The 16,247-nt window shown below is 38.2% G+C and overlaps 2 protein-coding genes across 6 annotated transcripts in view; both read left to right on the forward strand.

The window, feature by feature from the left end:
- The window catches only part of LOC105688962, a 42,273-nt gene extending 30,809 nt beyond the window's left edge, over positions 1–11,464 (forward strand). For 2 of the 5 annotated variants that reach the window (XM_048654007.1, XM_012405632.3), the window contains 8 exons: positions 4,641–4,935; positions 5,536–6,977; positions 7,055–7,229; positions 7,314–7,478; positions 7,552–8,792; positions 8,942–9,343; positions 9,482–9,610; positions 10,373–11,464. In XM_048654007.1, coding sequence (XP_048509964.1) covers positions 4,684–4,935; positions 5,536–6,977; positions 7,055–7,229; positions 7,314–7,478; positions 7,552–8,792; positions 8,942–9,343; positions 9,482–9,610; positions 10,373–10,559 — 3,993 coding nt within the window. In that variant the 5' untranslated portion in view covers positions 4,641–4,683 and the 3' untranslated portion in view covers positions 10,560–11,464. Of the gene's footprint in view, positions 1–4,640; positions 4,936–5,535; positions 6,978–7,054; positions 7,230–7,313; positions 7,479–7,551; positions 8,793–8,941; positions 9,344–9,481; positions 9,611–10,011 lie in introns of all 5 variants that reach the window. The other 3 variants (XR_001103217.3, XM_012405633.3, XM_012405634.3) reach the window with 3 other exon arrangements.
- A 343-nt stretch (positions 11,465–11,807) lies between these two features.
- On the forward strand, positions 11,808–16,184 carry LOC105688913 (mutS protein homolog 5-like). The gene is made up of 14 exons (XM_048653747.1): positions 11,808–11,902; positions 11,990–12,148; positions 12,234–12,402; positions 12,502–13,034; positions 13,125–13,308; positions 13,445–13,633; positions 13,786–13,987; positions 14,101–14,334; positions 14,429–14,567; positions 14,678–15,044; positions 15,154–15,366; positions 15,448–15,588; positions 15,674–15,747; positions 15,909–16,184. The coding sequence occupies exons 1-14, from the start codon at positions 11,808–11,810 to the stop codon at positions 16,039–16,041; spliced, it is 2,832 nt and encodes a 943-aa protein (XP_048509704.1). The 3' UTR covers positions 16,042–16,184.
- The last annotated feature ends 63 nt before the right edge of the window (positions 16,185–16,247 follow it).

Raw genomic sequence — 16,247 nt, forward strand, 5'->3', positions numbered from 1 at the left:
TCAGTCGGAGATGAAAACACCCACGCTTAAGATTTTCAACGTGCGCTGCAATGGCAAGGATATGGATCGCAATTTTCAAAGGATATAGATTAGGGTGGGTTGAAAAAAAATTCTTTTGCTGGAAGTACCCCACTTGATTAATTATTTATTCAAAAAACGAGTGGGCTACCTCAAAATATCAAGTAAAAAATTTTTTCCACCTAATGATTACTCGATCGATTGGATGAGCAGATGATTTTGGCTTGCAGATTTGGATTCCTGAGCTGATTATATGTGAGATTGCTCTTGAAGAAGCAAAAACAAATTCGATTTTTGAGCAAGAAATAAATCATTGTTTTGATTGTGTTTAATGTGCTTTTCTGACGTATTTTGACCTCAGGAATCCGAATCTGAAAGAAAAATTGATCTATCTCTAAAATTGACCGAGTTATCGCCAATTTTCAGCTTTTTGGGGTCAAAAATAAAAAATTGATTTTTTAGTCTATCTTAATGTAATTTGAGCTCAGGAATCTGAATCCGAAAGGAAAATTGATCTATCTTGAAAAATGACTGAGTTATCCTCATTTTTCCGCATTTTTTGGTACAAATTTGAGGATATCTCGAAGGGAAAAAATCGTAGCTCAATTTGGCTTTCGGATTCGTGTTCCTGAGGTCAAAATACATAAGAAAAGTGCCATACGATCAATTTTAAAAAATAAAAATTTTTGGCCAAAATTTGAGATTTTTCCAAGGGGTACCCCTTACGATTTTTTCAAATTTTGGCCAAAAATTTTTATTTTTTAAAATTGATCGTATGGCACTTTTCTTATGTATTTTGACCTCAGGAACACGAATCCGAAAGCCAAATTGAGCTACGATTTTTTCCCTTCGAGATATCTCCATTTTTATGCCAAAAAATGCAATAATTCGGCAATAACTCGGTCATTTTTGAAGATAGACCAATTTTTCTTCCAGATTCAGATTTCTGAGCTCAAATTACATTGAGATTGACTGAAAAATCAATTTTTTATTTTTGACCCCAAAAAGCTGAAAATTGGCGATAACTCGGTCAATTTTAGAGATAGGTCAATTTTTCTTTCAGATTCGGATTCCTGAGGTCAAAATACGTCAGAAAAGTGTAATACAATCAATTTTTAAACTACTTTACTTCTGGCCCAAAAATCGAGTGTTTTTTTTGGCTTCTCAATAGTAATCTCACGTATTAACAGCTCAGAAATCCAAATCTGAAAGCCAAAATCATCTACTCGTGCAATCGATCGAGTAATCATCAATTATTCGCTGTTGGGAGCAGAAAAATTAAGACATATCGATTGGTTTTAGTCGTAGACCCACTTTGATTCGTCTCAATCCATGCATGGGTCGAACTATTCGAATTTCTCGGTCTACGAGGGAGCCCAAGCTTACATTCAGCTGGAGTCAGGTAGCCACGGGCGCGCGGTTTGTTGTGGGGCGTCACCTCTGCTGAGCCCTGAAGGTGACGTCTCACAACAAAGCGCTACGCTGCTGGTTACCTGGCTCCAGCAAAGCTCGAGCTCCCCGACTCAACTTCAATTTTAAGTTAAAGAAAGAGCATGTCATTTTTTGATTTTATACTTGAATTACAAAAATAATAGGAAAAAAATTTTGAACAGTGAACGAGTAAAAAACAATCACAATCGACAATATTTAGATATTTTCTATGATTTTTGACCAAAAAAAAAAATTTTGTTGCTGGAAGTACCCCACTTGATTAATTATTCATTCAAAAAACGAGTGGGCTACCTCAAAATATCAAGTAAAAAATTTTTTCCACATTTGAAAAATGTTTTTTTTTATAAGGTACAAATTCTGCCCCCATCCTGAGAAAATAAAAAAAAAAAACTTTTTTTCAACCCACCCTAATATAGATTTTCAACGTATGTATATGAACGATTGGGAAATATTTACCGTTTCAAACTCGCGCGTTCCAATAAGTTTATAACACTTTCGAGAGCATGTATAATCGCTTTCTTCATGCGAAAATATATCATCGCTATGCTATTCACCTAGCGCAGACTCATCATCGAAGGAACACTGCGGCGGAAGTAAAGTTTTTAGTGCGTGGCATCGCGAAGAAGAAGAAAAAAAAACGAAGAAGCCACACCACAAACGATACATTGTACGTTGTACGTATACCCGTACACACGTAGGTACAGCGCTAGGCCATCCTTACGATGCGTATCGCCTGGTCCTTGTGAATATTAATCTTCGTTTCCGATCTTCCGGAAGTAATCAATTTTTTTCCTTAGTCATTCGTTTCTCTTTTATTCTCTTCTATTAAGATCTTGACGGAGCGAACTTCTAGTTTGTTTACGACTCTGGGCGGCTATGGTACTTTCGACCGAATAAAATGACCTTCCGGAAATTATATAGTCGTCTTCGTGGCGCCAGCTGCTTCACGGAGTATCTTCATTTTCTTTTAGTATTGTTGAACTCTCTGTTCGCTCAGTTCGTGGGCAGGTTCGATGACTCAAGATCGTCAAAGGCTTTGGATATGATAACCACCCGCGTCACGCATCAGTTGCCGCTTTGTAACGTGGCACCGGTGGTCACTACGAACATTCTAAGTTATTCCGAGAGAACGGCATCGCGGAATCTCCAATGGTTAACAAATCGTCGGGTACTTCCCTGCGTCAATTTTTACGACTCGATAGACGTAGGAAAGTTTTATATATACACCCGTTTCGAACATCGGAAATCCAACAATCGGATACGATAAAAAAAAACCATCGAATTCCGATACGTACTCTTCGTCGTTTTAACACGAACGCGAGACACGCTCTTTGTTGACCACTGCTGCAGATGGTCGGAACACCGTCAGCCAGATATCCGACAAAGCCTATTTCTATACAATAATGGTAAAAAGGATCAAGGCAGTTACCGTAGTAACTGTGGTAACTGTATCTTACGTTTCGTTGTTATACTTATATATATGTATGAGAAAAAAATGAGAATAAAAATAGCAAAATAATGACTCGTACGAAACGATGAGAATTGAGATTTTTTCCTTTCGGAGGTCAGACAACAAAAAATGCAATTTTGTCGATCGATTCTAATCAGACTCCGTCTCGTCGGAATAACGAGTGCACGACCGATCGATAAATCTCAGGTTGATGATCGCGTTAATTTCTTCGGTTAATTTCTCCGGTACGGTTCACCACCGTTGCGATGATCATTGTCATTATAATGATAATGATCACGGTTGGTGGTCGTTCGGTGTTACGAAGTAAACAGCACTTAGCGGTACTCGAAGTTGTCGTCGTTCAAGTAAATCCAGAGTATGCGGCATCTCGGGCAGAGCACCTGCTCCAGGCCAGCTCAGGTGAATGAGATGACTTTGAAAAGACACAAATCTCTATGACAGTCTATGCTAGGAAAAGGGTAAGGTTAAACGTTGTCTAACTGTAAGTGAACTGGTCTAGCTCGTTCGACCATCGCCAGCTACAGACCCGATCGTGCAGACTTTCTTGATGTATATGTATATGTATAATATCGACGTATCCCGCAACACTCTTTGATGATAGATCTCTGATGAACGCTACATAGCTGAAACGAGTAACGTTTATGGCACTGCGCTTCGCTGCGATTCAGTAAAAATTTAAAACCGTTCGAATACGGTTGACGACGGATACTCGTAACTTTCACAGCTATTAATTGTCGGCGAATAAAAAAGTTGGGTACAAAATCGTAAAGGTCATGATTCCGATCGGAGGGAGGATAGCGTCGGGTCATGACCTTCGAATATTTACACAAATAGTTGTATATTTCGTCAAGAAAATACCCGTTAGTCATGAAAAATAAAATATATGGATAAACTTTGAGAAATAAAAGAGGCAAGATTCGGATGAAGATCCTGATACGTAGACGTAGGCATTAATTTGCATTATTAATAGGTAACCTTTTACTATTTTAACCGCTCGAGTGTATATTATACAGCTGTGGGTATGATATTTATACACACGAATCGTCGGCCGAAGATTCACGTAACGGAGATATATCTGAGACATAACGTATAATGATGGGGATAGTGAGTTGGAGGAGACGATTACGTGGCCGCCTCCAGAGGTTCCTATATAGATTAAGATGAGGCTAATCCCGAATAGTCGTGGACGATGGAGAACGGTTGATTAAGCCACGCGACCACTTCGAGAGTCCGAAAAAATTTCTCACCACACATATTTTTTCATCGCACATTCCGTGTACGTTCGCACCGATGATTATAATCGCCTATCCGTAACAGTATATATATACTGTACTCGTTGCTCAAAGTCCTGCAGTAAATCATTTAATTATGAAATTTATGATTCCCACTGCGGAGGAACGAGTGCATTAAGATGATTCATGAGTTCGTTGGGCGAAAAAAATGGAAAGCTCGTTCGACCCGTTCCCTCTAAGCCGTTTGGACGAAGATATTGCGTGTAAGGAGGCTACTCCTAATTGAACTATTTTTTTTTAAATACATCGCAGATGTCTTCGTGTTCCACGTGCGCGTGTTACTCGTAACATTTTTAATTGAAACAATTTTGTTCAGAGATTTTAGCATCGTTTAACAGATGTGATTTTGTTATTGGATCACATCTGTGTTCGTTATGTTTCATTTCTTTTTGTTTTACTTGTTACAGGTCCACCATGTACGTTGACCCATAGAATTTCGTTAAAACCACGATGGGAAACAACAGCAGCTCCCATCATCACCATGCTCAAGGTGGAGTTGCCCGCGAAATGGGTCCTGGATGGACCCATTCTTTTCCAAGGGATATGCACAGGCAGCATTTACAGTCTTCGGGTCACAAGGTCCTCCCCGAACCTCCCAATCAAAGATTACGAGCGACCAACAATGGGAGTATCATCCATAACGGTGGGACCATCAGCGGACGGAGACCATCCGCCTTGACGTTGCCGCATGATCTAAACAAGGTGAGAAGCGCCGTCGAGAAACTCGCTATCATCTTTATGTTTTAGTTCTATAGTGGTACATTCAAGATTCGAACCAAGTTATCTGCAAACCATCATCAACTTGGGATTTATGTGGGTTATTCGATCCGCTGAGTTATTTTCTTGCTCAAGCTACCATGTGAAAATATATGAACGGTGTTATCTTGCACCGATCAACTTTCCCAGAGATCGTTCTGGCCAATTCTTGCATCTATTATGCATTCGAAATTTCTAATATTCACGTCATCTACGCAACTAGAATTCTCACTTCATCGTTAATTGTTGTCGAATGATGCTTAATTGGGTCGCTCATTCGAATGGGAAGGGTGCCAAGTATGAGGAGTGTCAAATACTTCGCATGTAACCGGGTCTTGACCACTTTGGATAGTTTCTCTCGACTTTGTTCCGTTTTCGGAATTCCTGCATATCTTTCGATCCTCGAAACGTTGACCCGGACGTTAGGCGCACTTATTTATCGTCTAATCCTAGATTAGCGATCGCACGTTCTTTGACCCTGAATAATTTTATTGCTCGATCCGTCGTAAGTGCCGAACGCTGACTGTTACCTCATTGAAATTTTAGCAAGCTGCCTACCGCACCAGAAGCGCGTCTGCATCGAATTTCGGGCAACCCCGACCTCAAAACGGCGATCCGCAATATTATCGTCACCAGCACGGTGATCCGAGAGATAGGGAAATCGCGGAGTTTAAAAGATTCGGAAGCGAACCTGACCTCAGGTACTCTCCTACTGAACAGGGGAGATACGATCGACACCAAGGATACACGGAAAGAGACGTTAAAGAACGGGACAGCAGATACAGTAAAGGTAAGAAAAAATACAAAGCACCCCCTCCGCCGAATAGAGATGGCTCATCACCGGATTCCTACAACTGGTCAGGTGGCCACGATGGAGATGCGACGAGGCCTTCCGAAGATATTCGACCACCACCTAGAAAATCAAGACTTTTCAAGACCCGCGCTGAGACAAAGAGGGCTCAGTCTAACTGGACGTCGCTTCAAGAGAGGGAAACTGATAGCAAAAGATGGGACGACGTACAATCGAGTAAAGAAAATCTTGTCTGGAGGCAGCAACAAGAACGCTGGAATAAGGACGAGAGAAGACCGAAAATGTTCGATGGAAAAAATACCCTCCAACGTAGCTTGAGCAGTCCTGAGTTCCAAGCTGAATTAATGAAAGCTGCGAGGAAAGTCAGAAGCAAAATGAATCATCAACGAGAAGGTCCAGTGGGTGAAGCTGCTCCTATAAATCACAGGGAATATCCAACATCGAATCAAGGGGAATTCATTGATGATCGAAGAATCGATGAAGCGACCACCAAACATCGCGAAGACCGATTCTTCGACGAACGGAGAACAGAGAATAAAAATGCTAGAAATCAGGAAATTTCATACGATCACAGAAGAACGGAACAATCCGATCTTCGGTATCAGAAGGAATCTTCAAATGATCGTCAAACTGACAGGAACTCTCGGCAGAGAGCATTCAAAAAATCGGCAACTTATGATGTTGAAGTAGATGTGGGGCAACGACTGGCTGAGAAAAAGTTACTCATGGAGAGAATTGAAAAGCAAGGACAATCCTTTGATGATCGACTATCCGATAAACAGAAACTCGACTATTCGGAAGAAAGGAGGGCTGATCAACAAAGACACAACGATCGGTTAAAGGGCAAAGCCCTAGAGGATTTTGTGGAGATGGGAAAACGGATTGACTCCAGAACAAGATCGGAAAGTCCGATGCGACAGTATAGGGACAAAAATAATGATCGGAGAAGTCAGGGCTCTGGTAGGGAGAGTACCCCAGAACCAACTAAAACTAAAGATCCTGGCAATTTCGACTTGCGTAATAACATTAAAACTGGAATCCGAAGCAACGGCTATAGTTACAACGAAAACAGACGTTCGGAACCTATTCCAAAGATAGATATGAAGGAGTCGAAAAGCAAGGAAAAGCTATCAAGAAAACCAGACGTCAGAGCGCCTCCGGTAAAAAATTGGGAAATGTAAGGAGATTTTCATTGATTGGTATCACGATGATCACGACACTCAGAATACATGTTGTATTGTTCATTATTTCCAGATTACCGCCAGCTGGAAAATCACCCCCAAAAACATTCTATTTCGGAATGGATCTTACAACGTCAAGAGATCCACAAGATTTAATGGAACATCAAATGCAACAGATTCAATCTAGACTCAATCATATCAGAGAGCCCAGCAGTTCACCTGAAACTTCACCTGGGGAGATGGATGACGTGAGTATAAAAGTTACTAATATTAATGTCCTTGTCTGGTATGGTGTGGATTTCTATATCAAGAAATGTTTGCACACTCTACAGGATAAGCCACTGCACACGGGAGACGACATCGCTCTCAAATTGAGGCCTACACTTCCGAAAAAACAATTGGAAATTCCCAGATTTTCTCCATCGGCTGCCTGGAGATTACTATCCGCGTTAGATACACCATATCCAAGTATGAGTACTGCAAGTGAAGAGGGGCCAGTAAGTAACGGATAATCTTTTCAATACTTTTAACAATCACCTGATTACTTTTCACCTAATGACATTTTCTCAGGTTCTGTTTGAAGAACGTATAGAACGTTTATCCAGACCGCCCCCACCCCTAGTGGCACTTGGGCCACGTAGCTCGCACGATAAATCCGGTGACTCTGGAATATCGGGTGATGCAGGAGCTGTTAACGACGATTCGTTGGATATAATTACAAATCGGGCAAAGGGTTCAATCAGACCAACTTGGACACCCCAACAAGACCTAGGCGAAGAGTCTAGCAGTGATGCAGGTGTCGATTCCCCACCACCCATGGCAACGCCAGTTAAATTCCCTCCAAGACCCCACGTTTTTTCGCTCTCGCTACCAAGAGATGATAACAGAATGTCTCTATACAATCCGGAATACAAAATCAAGGAATCTTCTTTTAACTCGCTGCAAAAATTAAAGAGATCCGTCTCGGGGGCCCTGGGATTGGGGGCTCTAGACGTTGACAGAAAACAAGACAGTGATGTTTTAGATGGAAACTGGCTTTTATCGACGAGTGCTCCAAACTCTTTGCAACATAGTCAACCTAATGGAGAAGGAACTGGCACACCATCTCCGGGATGGGAGACAAATTTTGTAGAGAATGAAGATGAAGGAAAGCCTGACTTTCCCATAATCATGAAACCACCCTCATTTTCCTATTTGGCATCAGGTGGACACGTCATGTATTTACCTGAATCCAACGGTACCGTTTATCAGACGCAGAGTCTCAATTATCGTAATACCAGTTCCGAAGACAAAAATTCAAATAATTCCAATTCAAGATATAAAAAGAGTTCAACCGAGTCTAAGAAAGTTTGTAGATATCCCAATTCAGATGCTCAAAAATATCCCAAAGAATCGAAAGAATTCGGACTCTTCAGAGACCGGCGCTTCACCGATGGGGGTTTAAGGTCCAGAAAATTTTCTAACTTTTCAAAGTCATGTGAAAACATTTCTGAAATGAAACAGAGAGAACGATCGCCATCGCCTGGGCCAGAAAATTTACAAGATGTTAAAGACAGTTCATCAGATTTGAAAGTCACGGCCAAACGAAGCTCCAAAAGTAAACGATTTACATTCCAATCAACCGTACGACAGATAGAAAGACGCCGATTGGCAGAAAAATTATCCCGGGAAGCCGAGGCTAAAGAGCAACAGAGAAAAGGAGAATTGGAAGCCATGAGGAAAGTTGAGGAAGAATTTCAGAAAAAACGTGCCAGGGAAAAAGCGAACATCAGGCAACAATTGAGACTATTCAATCTGGATGAAACTACTGGGTATTTATACATCGATAACTTATAACACCTCGCTAATCTCATCCGCACTGTTAGACATTCATTACCGCCTTCTTACGTCACCACATTTGAAATACTTCCATCAAATTAATAGGTGATCGCAGTATTATAAATACTCATTTCATGTGCAGAAGTTTACCAGTTGTGTGGGACAGCGCATCTTTATCTCGCGCAGAACCTGATGGTGCTCCGTCCTCATCAGCATCATCCCCAACTTCAGCACCTCAGAGTAAATTAACGGCAACCAGAAAAAATAGTGGTAGCAGCGACGAATATAATCGTAAGGCTCAAATTTCTGCCCACGTACCCACTGAGTATCGTCATCAGCAACAACAACGAGAGTACAAAGACTATAGGTCAAGGTATTATGATTGTGGACCTGAAAGTGCGCCGCACATCGAGTTTAAGCAGACTACAGTTCACCCTAAAGTGGTCTACGATATTCCCAAGAGCGCACCTGTCTATGTCGATGCAAAGATTCATCCTAACAAATCAGTAAATCTTAATTCCACGCCAAGGTCAGACAACTATAGGTGAGTTGAAGTAAACTGGTATCTATTATTAGTTTATGTCAAATACTTGATCATTATTTCGGGTGTTATTTGTCTATGATAGAAATTTGGTACACTTTGTACACGCTGTCATAAAACATCCACAATAATTGTATACAGGAAAGATTTTGCACACGGTGCTGTAGCAGCAAGATCGTCGCTGGCAAGCAGCGATAGTGAGTTATCTCAACCAAATACGAGGCCGCATTCTCGACAAACGGCGAATAAAGTCAGAATACATCGATCTAGGTATGTGGTATGAGAAAATGTATTTGAACTTTCTTCTCAAATGCTTCAGTTGATCTTTTACATTAAGTTGGAGTTGAATAACAAATCAATAACGCTATAGCATGTTGCATGACTGGACAAATTTTACTGACTTAACTCACCAAGACGGTAGACATACGCTCAATATATTCTGCTAATCCCTAAATATGACTTGGTCTACTGACAACTGGTTGTAAACTCCTGTCGTACCAATCATTTAGTCAACTTTTGCGAGAAACTCTCCTTGATTACAACACATACAACCTACCACAGGTTTTCCTCTTTACCAAAGGAATTATAAAAGTAAATATAAAATTATACCATAAGTATTGCATTAGCCACACAATCGTTAATTTTTGGCATTCAATTTTTATCCCATGCAGGTTTTAAGGTGGGCGTAAAGTAAGTAGTCTTAACACCTCTAGTCATCTAACAACGCTTCATTAAAACAAATACAATCAACCGCTTCTAACTACGCCTTGGGTTGGGTGTAGTTCACCAGGGTAACACATAGGTGGGTGCTCAAGATGAACAATTGTTTGAGTAAAATATTGAAAAAATTACTAATGTATTGCGTATAATTATTAGATCAGACAATATTTACGTTCGGGGGTAAAATGTGGTGATGATTGACAAGAAGCTCAATCTAGATTCAAATCTGTACACCAGATTTATTTTATGTATCTATTGATACGCTTTGTTACTTTTGAAAAAATATGTAAAAGTTAAGTAAATTTTAATTAGGTCGGCGAGCCCAGCTAGAAGCCACGAGGATGCCAGCTCAGAGGAAGAATGTCCCGTCGAACCAATAACGCGTGAACGAATACCTGCAAATAATTTGATGCTGAACGCAATCCAACCATTTGTGAGGGAAAAAAGTTATCGTCCAATATCTTACAACCCCCAATCCCCTCCGCCTATTCCTAGTTAATTACTTTTAACAAAGTCACGACCTTTATCTGTTAATAACTAATAATTAAAAATATTAATATATTGAATAAAAATAGTTTGATTGATATTTTATATACAAGATTATGTAATATATAACTGTTTTCTGTTTCTACAAATTATATAATCTATTAAAAATCCTTCCAAAGAGAATTATTTCGCAAATACATTGCCCCGAAGTATGAAGAGCTAATTATAAGTTTACTTAGACTTTAGGGATACCCTAAACTGAAAAAATTCAAGTGATTTTATAGTAACAGTTGAATTTGGTGCACAGAACTTCTTACACCACTCATAATCAATCAGGAGCAATACCATCGGAAGCCAGTAGACTGCTACGAATTCCATTGCATGATCTACTGGAGGCAATTTTGAAATTTATACACATAAGTATGTGCAATCATCAAGTATGATTCATATGGTATAGAACTAGGGATATGAATTCCACAGAAAAATAAAAACAGACTGTAAACTGTAAAATGCTGTGAAATTTCTAGAAAATCAAATCTTGATTTGTGCATGTTTAGATAAATTGTTAATAGTAATTCTTACCAGATGTGTTCCATCTAGTACACTTTTTTGTAAACCAATATTGTACATTCAAATAGCTATATTATATATATTTCTACCTATGCAAGTATTAACAAAAAAAAAAAATCAATCAAAGATATATAAATACATACTTTACCCATACTGTACACCGTCTAGTTAATCGGCAGAGAAACACTACGGTGAGGTACAGTACATAGTGTAATTAATTTTGGGAAATACATATTATAATATACTGGGGCTTAGGGAATATAATGTTATTGTAATTATGTACAGGGAATCTACAAACAACATTTGCTCATGTAATGTAATCAAATAAAAAGATGTATTGTTATTAAATTGAAAAATCCAATTATTAATTCTATTTGATTTCACTGATGAAAAAAATTTTCATCATTTCATGCTTTTATCATGTTGTTGTAAGTGTGTACTTAATATTTTCATTTGAAGCGATTGTCAACATTTCTTCCAAATGAAAGAATGTACTTCTTTTGGTTGGCAGGACTTAAAATTTTTAATTGTTCAGGGTGTAGTTAATTATCATCCTAATTTCCTTCAATTGTTATCGCGATTCTCAACCTGGAAGATCTTCCATTCTATTCACTCAGCATAAACTCTTGCATAAACTAGATTGAACATCATCTCTTGATAAAAAATTGAAATTATTCACTATTGAATAATAATGGATAGTGGTGCAGGTCCAAGTACCAGTACAGGATACACAGGTAGAATAAGAAATAGTAGCGATGGAAGAAATTGGTCATCAGGAGCTCAAACGTGAGAACTATTTGATAGTATTTTTGAATATAATTCCTAGCAGAGTCTAATTGGTAATTCAACTCAATACTCTGAATGCTATGTAAGTGTCCAAATGCTTCATTTGCTTTCATCTAGCCATCGACCATTTGAGTCTCTAATGTCTGATAGTTCTGAAGAAGATGATGAGCCAATATACCAAGAACCTAGTACTTTTGAAAAGGCAATACCTAGAGATGAGTATTTGCGATCACTGAAAACTGACGAGTAAGAATTACTGTCAATAGTATTATGTTTTCAATTTGATAATTAATTTACGCCTATGAATGTATATAATGTTAACTTTCCCTAGACATCTGTCATGCAGCTCCTCATCGTCTGACCACAGTTCAGATGAAGAGGCTGATCTATGCATAGGTCTGCCAGAACATACTGACTTCACTGCAGCAATTAAAGAAAATAGAGCTGACCCTGCAAAACAATCATCAGTTGATCTCAGCTCTGAGCTCAATACCGAAGAGGCTAGTATATAATTTCCAACTTCAATCAAAAAGCTTTCAAAGTTGGTGACAATTCTACAGCAAATGAGTTTGATTACAAAACAAAAATTGTCTTTTCAGATTGTCTTGTCCGTTATATACCAGAATTCCCAGTTGGGTGCTGCGTATTACAATACCATAACATCTGAATTATATGTTCTGGAAGATATAGCTGAGAGCTATTTAAATTTTGATATCATGAATTTGATGTATAGACAGACACGGCCAAGTTTCATTATTACAATATCAGGGATGAAAGATCACTTTTTAGTACTCTTGAAGAAGTTAATCTCAGAAGAGAATGAGAATTGTTCCATCGAAACACCAAACTCATATAATCGCCTTACTAGGCTCCGTTTCAAAATCATGTCAAAAATGGAGTATAGCTTTTCTAGTTGCCATACACGCGTACAGCATCTGAAGTTGGAAACGGAACCCGAGGATCTAAATGCTAATGAGAGAGTTCTGTTTTTGAGTTCAATAATTAATTTCAATTGCTCCATTATGATTCATGCCCTTGGATTGCTCTTGAAATATCTTGATAAGAATTGGAACGTTATGGAGTTAGATGCTATTGGTCAAGCGAAATTTATGCAATTGCAGAAACTGAACTTGTGAGTTTAACGGACAATTACCCTAGTAAAACCCTTCATTTGAAGCTACGATAAGGTACCAGTTTTACTCTCAAAATTTTGTGTCTACAGGAAAGATATCGTCACAATGGATAATGAAACATTTAAAGCATTACAAATTGTTAATCCTCGGCATCATCCAAGTTTATTTAAATTTGGAAATACAAGATCTTGCAGAGAAGGGCTCAGCTTGTATAGTCTTTTGAACCGTTGTCAATCTCGCCCTGGTGTTCAATGCCTCTGGAAAGTATTATATTATATTTTAATCGAATACATATCTGGTGACAATACTTTCTATAAACGTATTCAATGTGGCAGCTTCAAATTTTAGTAGCAATGTTAGTCTAGAATACTGTTTTGAGAATGAAACTATTTGCAGGTCATTATTTCAGCATCCCACATGCAATGTGAATGAAATAACTGAAAGATTAGATGTGATTGAGTTTTGCTTGGATCCAAGTAATCAGCACATCATTGAAGGAATCTTACCATGTTTGTCAAAGATCTGCCAGATAACAAAGGTCATGAATCGTCTCTCAGCTCCACAGGCAAAAGCTTCCGAATGGCAAAGATTGCACAAGGTGAAGCTCTTAGCTCTTATTTAACATATAATTACCAATACCATGTTCACATTCAATCTACGTAAATTGACAGAACATAGCTGCTTACATCACTTTCTCATCAAAATATGTGAGAATACATCATGCATTATTTGAATATCCTATTTTAACAGACACTCTGCAATATAATCCACATCGTAGACATATGTATGCCATACAAGGATGCATTGCCATTATTTAAAAAAATAGTCGATGGTGCTACAGAAGAAATGTACCGCTTGAGATATTTTATCGAGTATATTGTAGATGTTGACGCATCCAGACAACAAAATAAGTTTGTTGCCAAATCCGGTGTAGATCCAGAACTAGATCAATGTAAGTCTTAAATCATAATGCTAACTACTATAATCCAAGACACAAGAAAAGTTTGTATAGGAAAATGATTACCTAACGCTACTGAAGATATCATCCCATGAACCTCTGTATAGTAAACCATGAGAATCAAATTCTACCACAAGTATTGAGTGTGATGGCTACAAAGGAGCTGCAAAATTTGCCAAATTCTGTAAAAGCGTGCAGTATGGTCTATTTACCAGATATTGGATATCTGTTGGCGATTACAAAATGGGAAAGTACACCTCCGATAGATAATGAACTTCCTGGTTTGGAATTCAAATTTATAGCCAATAATATTGCCCATTATAAGAGTCCAGCTACAATAGGTGAAAAATTATTTTGATCATACTTATCCTAAGTCCTAGTTGTTTGTATTTCCTTGAATAATGAAGTCACATTTATTTAATTAAATCGTTTCAGAGCTACAGAATACCTTTGGTGATATCTTAGAGAAAATTACTAAAAAACAGAGTCAAATAATGATGCAACTGGTACAATATATCACCAAACATATGAACCCAATTTTGGAAATAATTAAACACATTGCCAAGTTAGATGCGTGAGTATGAAGTATTTAGTTATGTTTGTGGAGTGAAAATAATAAAGGTGGTAATTCTAAAGTATGGAGTGGATTGTACACCTTAGCACTTATCACCATAAAATTTACAGGTTGATATCCATGTCCATGGTTGCACGTGACTTGAACTATGTGAGACCAACAATATCTCGGGAAAAGATAATTGATATAAAACAAGGTCGACATCCATTGTTGGAAGTTATTAACACGAATTATATCGCAAACAACACATTTTCCAGTCTAGAAAAAAGCTTGATCAAAATGATAACTGGTCCCAATGCGAGTGGGAAAAGCGTCTACCTCAAGCAAGTTGCACTCATCGTGTTCATGGCGCATATTGGTAGTTTTGTACCAGCTGAGTCCGCTACTATCGGAGTTATCAGTCATATTCTGACACGAATACATTATCTAGACAGTATGGCTTCAAATGCAAGCTCATTTATGATCGATCTTAGACAGGTATGTGAATTCATTCGTCATTTCTCTAAGGATACTGTTTTTAAACAGCCAATGATACTGAGAATTCTGACTCTGACCTGAGTAAGCAATTTTCATTTTATTTTGATAGATGAATAAAGCCATATCTGAGGCATCTTCTGATTCTTTGGTTGTAATAGATGAGTTTGGAAAAGGCACCTCTTATGTAGATGCACTTTCGTTGCTCACAGCATATTTGACTGATTTCATCAATAGAGGAACCAAATGCCCACACATCTTTGTTTCAACACATCTCCACGATGTTATTAATTGGATACCACAAACACGTATAGTTGAGACACAAGTAAATAACTTGTATACCCTTATCCAACCCTTATCATACCCGATAGCAATTTACTCAATAATTAATTTTATGTCATTACAGACTTTCGAATTCTTCATCAATGAAGACAATGCAGTGGTGTTTCTCTACAAAATCATTGAAGGTACCACTGAGATCAGTTTTGCACACTCAGTTGCAGCTGCTGCCGGTCTGGATCCGAGAATTGTGGAACGAAGTAGACAGGTAGCTAATTACATTTCATACTTTTCATTGATTGGTTTAGCAATTACAAAATATTCAGGTGTGGATAATGAGAAATGATTTTCAGATATATTTAGCGAGAGAAAGGGATGAACCCTTCACCAAACTTTCTAAGCTAAATGTTTGCCACCGAGAAAAACTGTAAGACATTCATTGAATACAGGATAATTAATTTTACTTTTCATATATATTCAAGATTCTTAAAATCTACAGTTGATTAGTGGTAATTAGCATGACTGAAACTGTTTGTAAATCATCAGCTGTGTTAGTTCATTCAATGATTATTTGCATCACATACCCAGGGCTATCAAAATCTGCAAACATCTCATGGATGAGAACGAGATCATCGATATGGATGGACTACAAATGTGCGTAAAGCAGATGTGGACCACAGAGTTTAGAAATCAATCACCTGCCTATGATACAACCACATAACATACAAGAATCTTGCTTCAAAAAAACTAACGATGAAGTAAAACTTGAGTACCAATTTAATGTTACTATGAAAATAATGATATTGTTAAGTGTATAATCTTATGTAAGAGTTTAAGTTATAAATTAGAAAGATATCAACTTTACCATGGCTAGTCTGTCACACTTCTATCACAACATTTCGTAACTGTCACAATTCTATGCTGTCA

The sequence above is a fragment of the Athalia rosae genome, chromosome 4 (genome assembly GCF_917208135.1).
Source record: "Athalia rosae chromosome 4, iyAthRosa1.1, whole genome shotgun sequence".
Lineage (NCBI taxonomy): Eukaryota > Metazoa > Arthropoda > Insecta > Hymenoptera > Athaliidae > Athalia > Athalia rosae.

What these genes read in the sequence shown, in the direction of transcription:
- LOC105688913 (XM_048653747.1), top strand. Translation starts at nt 11,808, where the DNA reads ATGGATAGTGGTGCAGGTCCAAGTACCAGTACAGGATACACAGGTAGA. An exon ending in TTATGATCGATCTTAGACAG is followed by an intron (nt 15,045 to 15,153) that starts GTATGTGAATTC and finishes TTATTTTGATAG; the next exon opens with ATGAATAAAGCCATATCTGA. An exon ending in CACGTATAGTTGAGACACAA is followed by an intron (nt 15,367 to 15,447) that starts GTAAATAACTTG and finishes ATGTCATTACAG; the next exon opens with ACTTTCGAATTCTTCATCAA.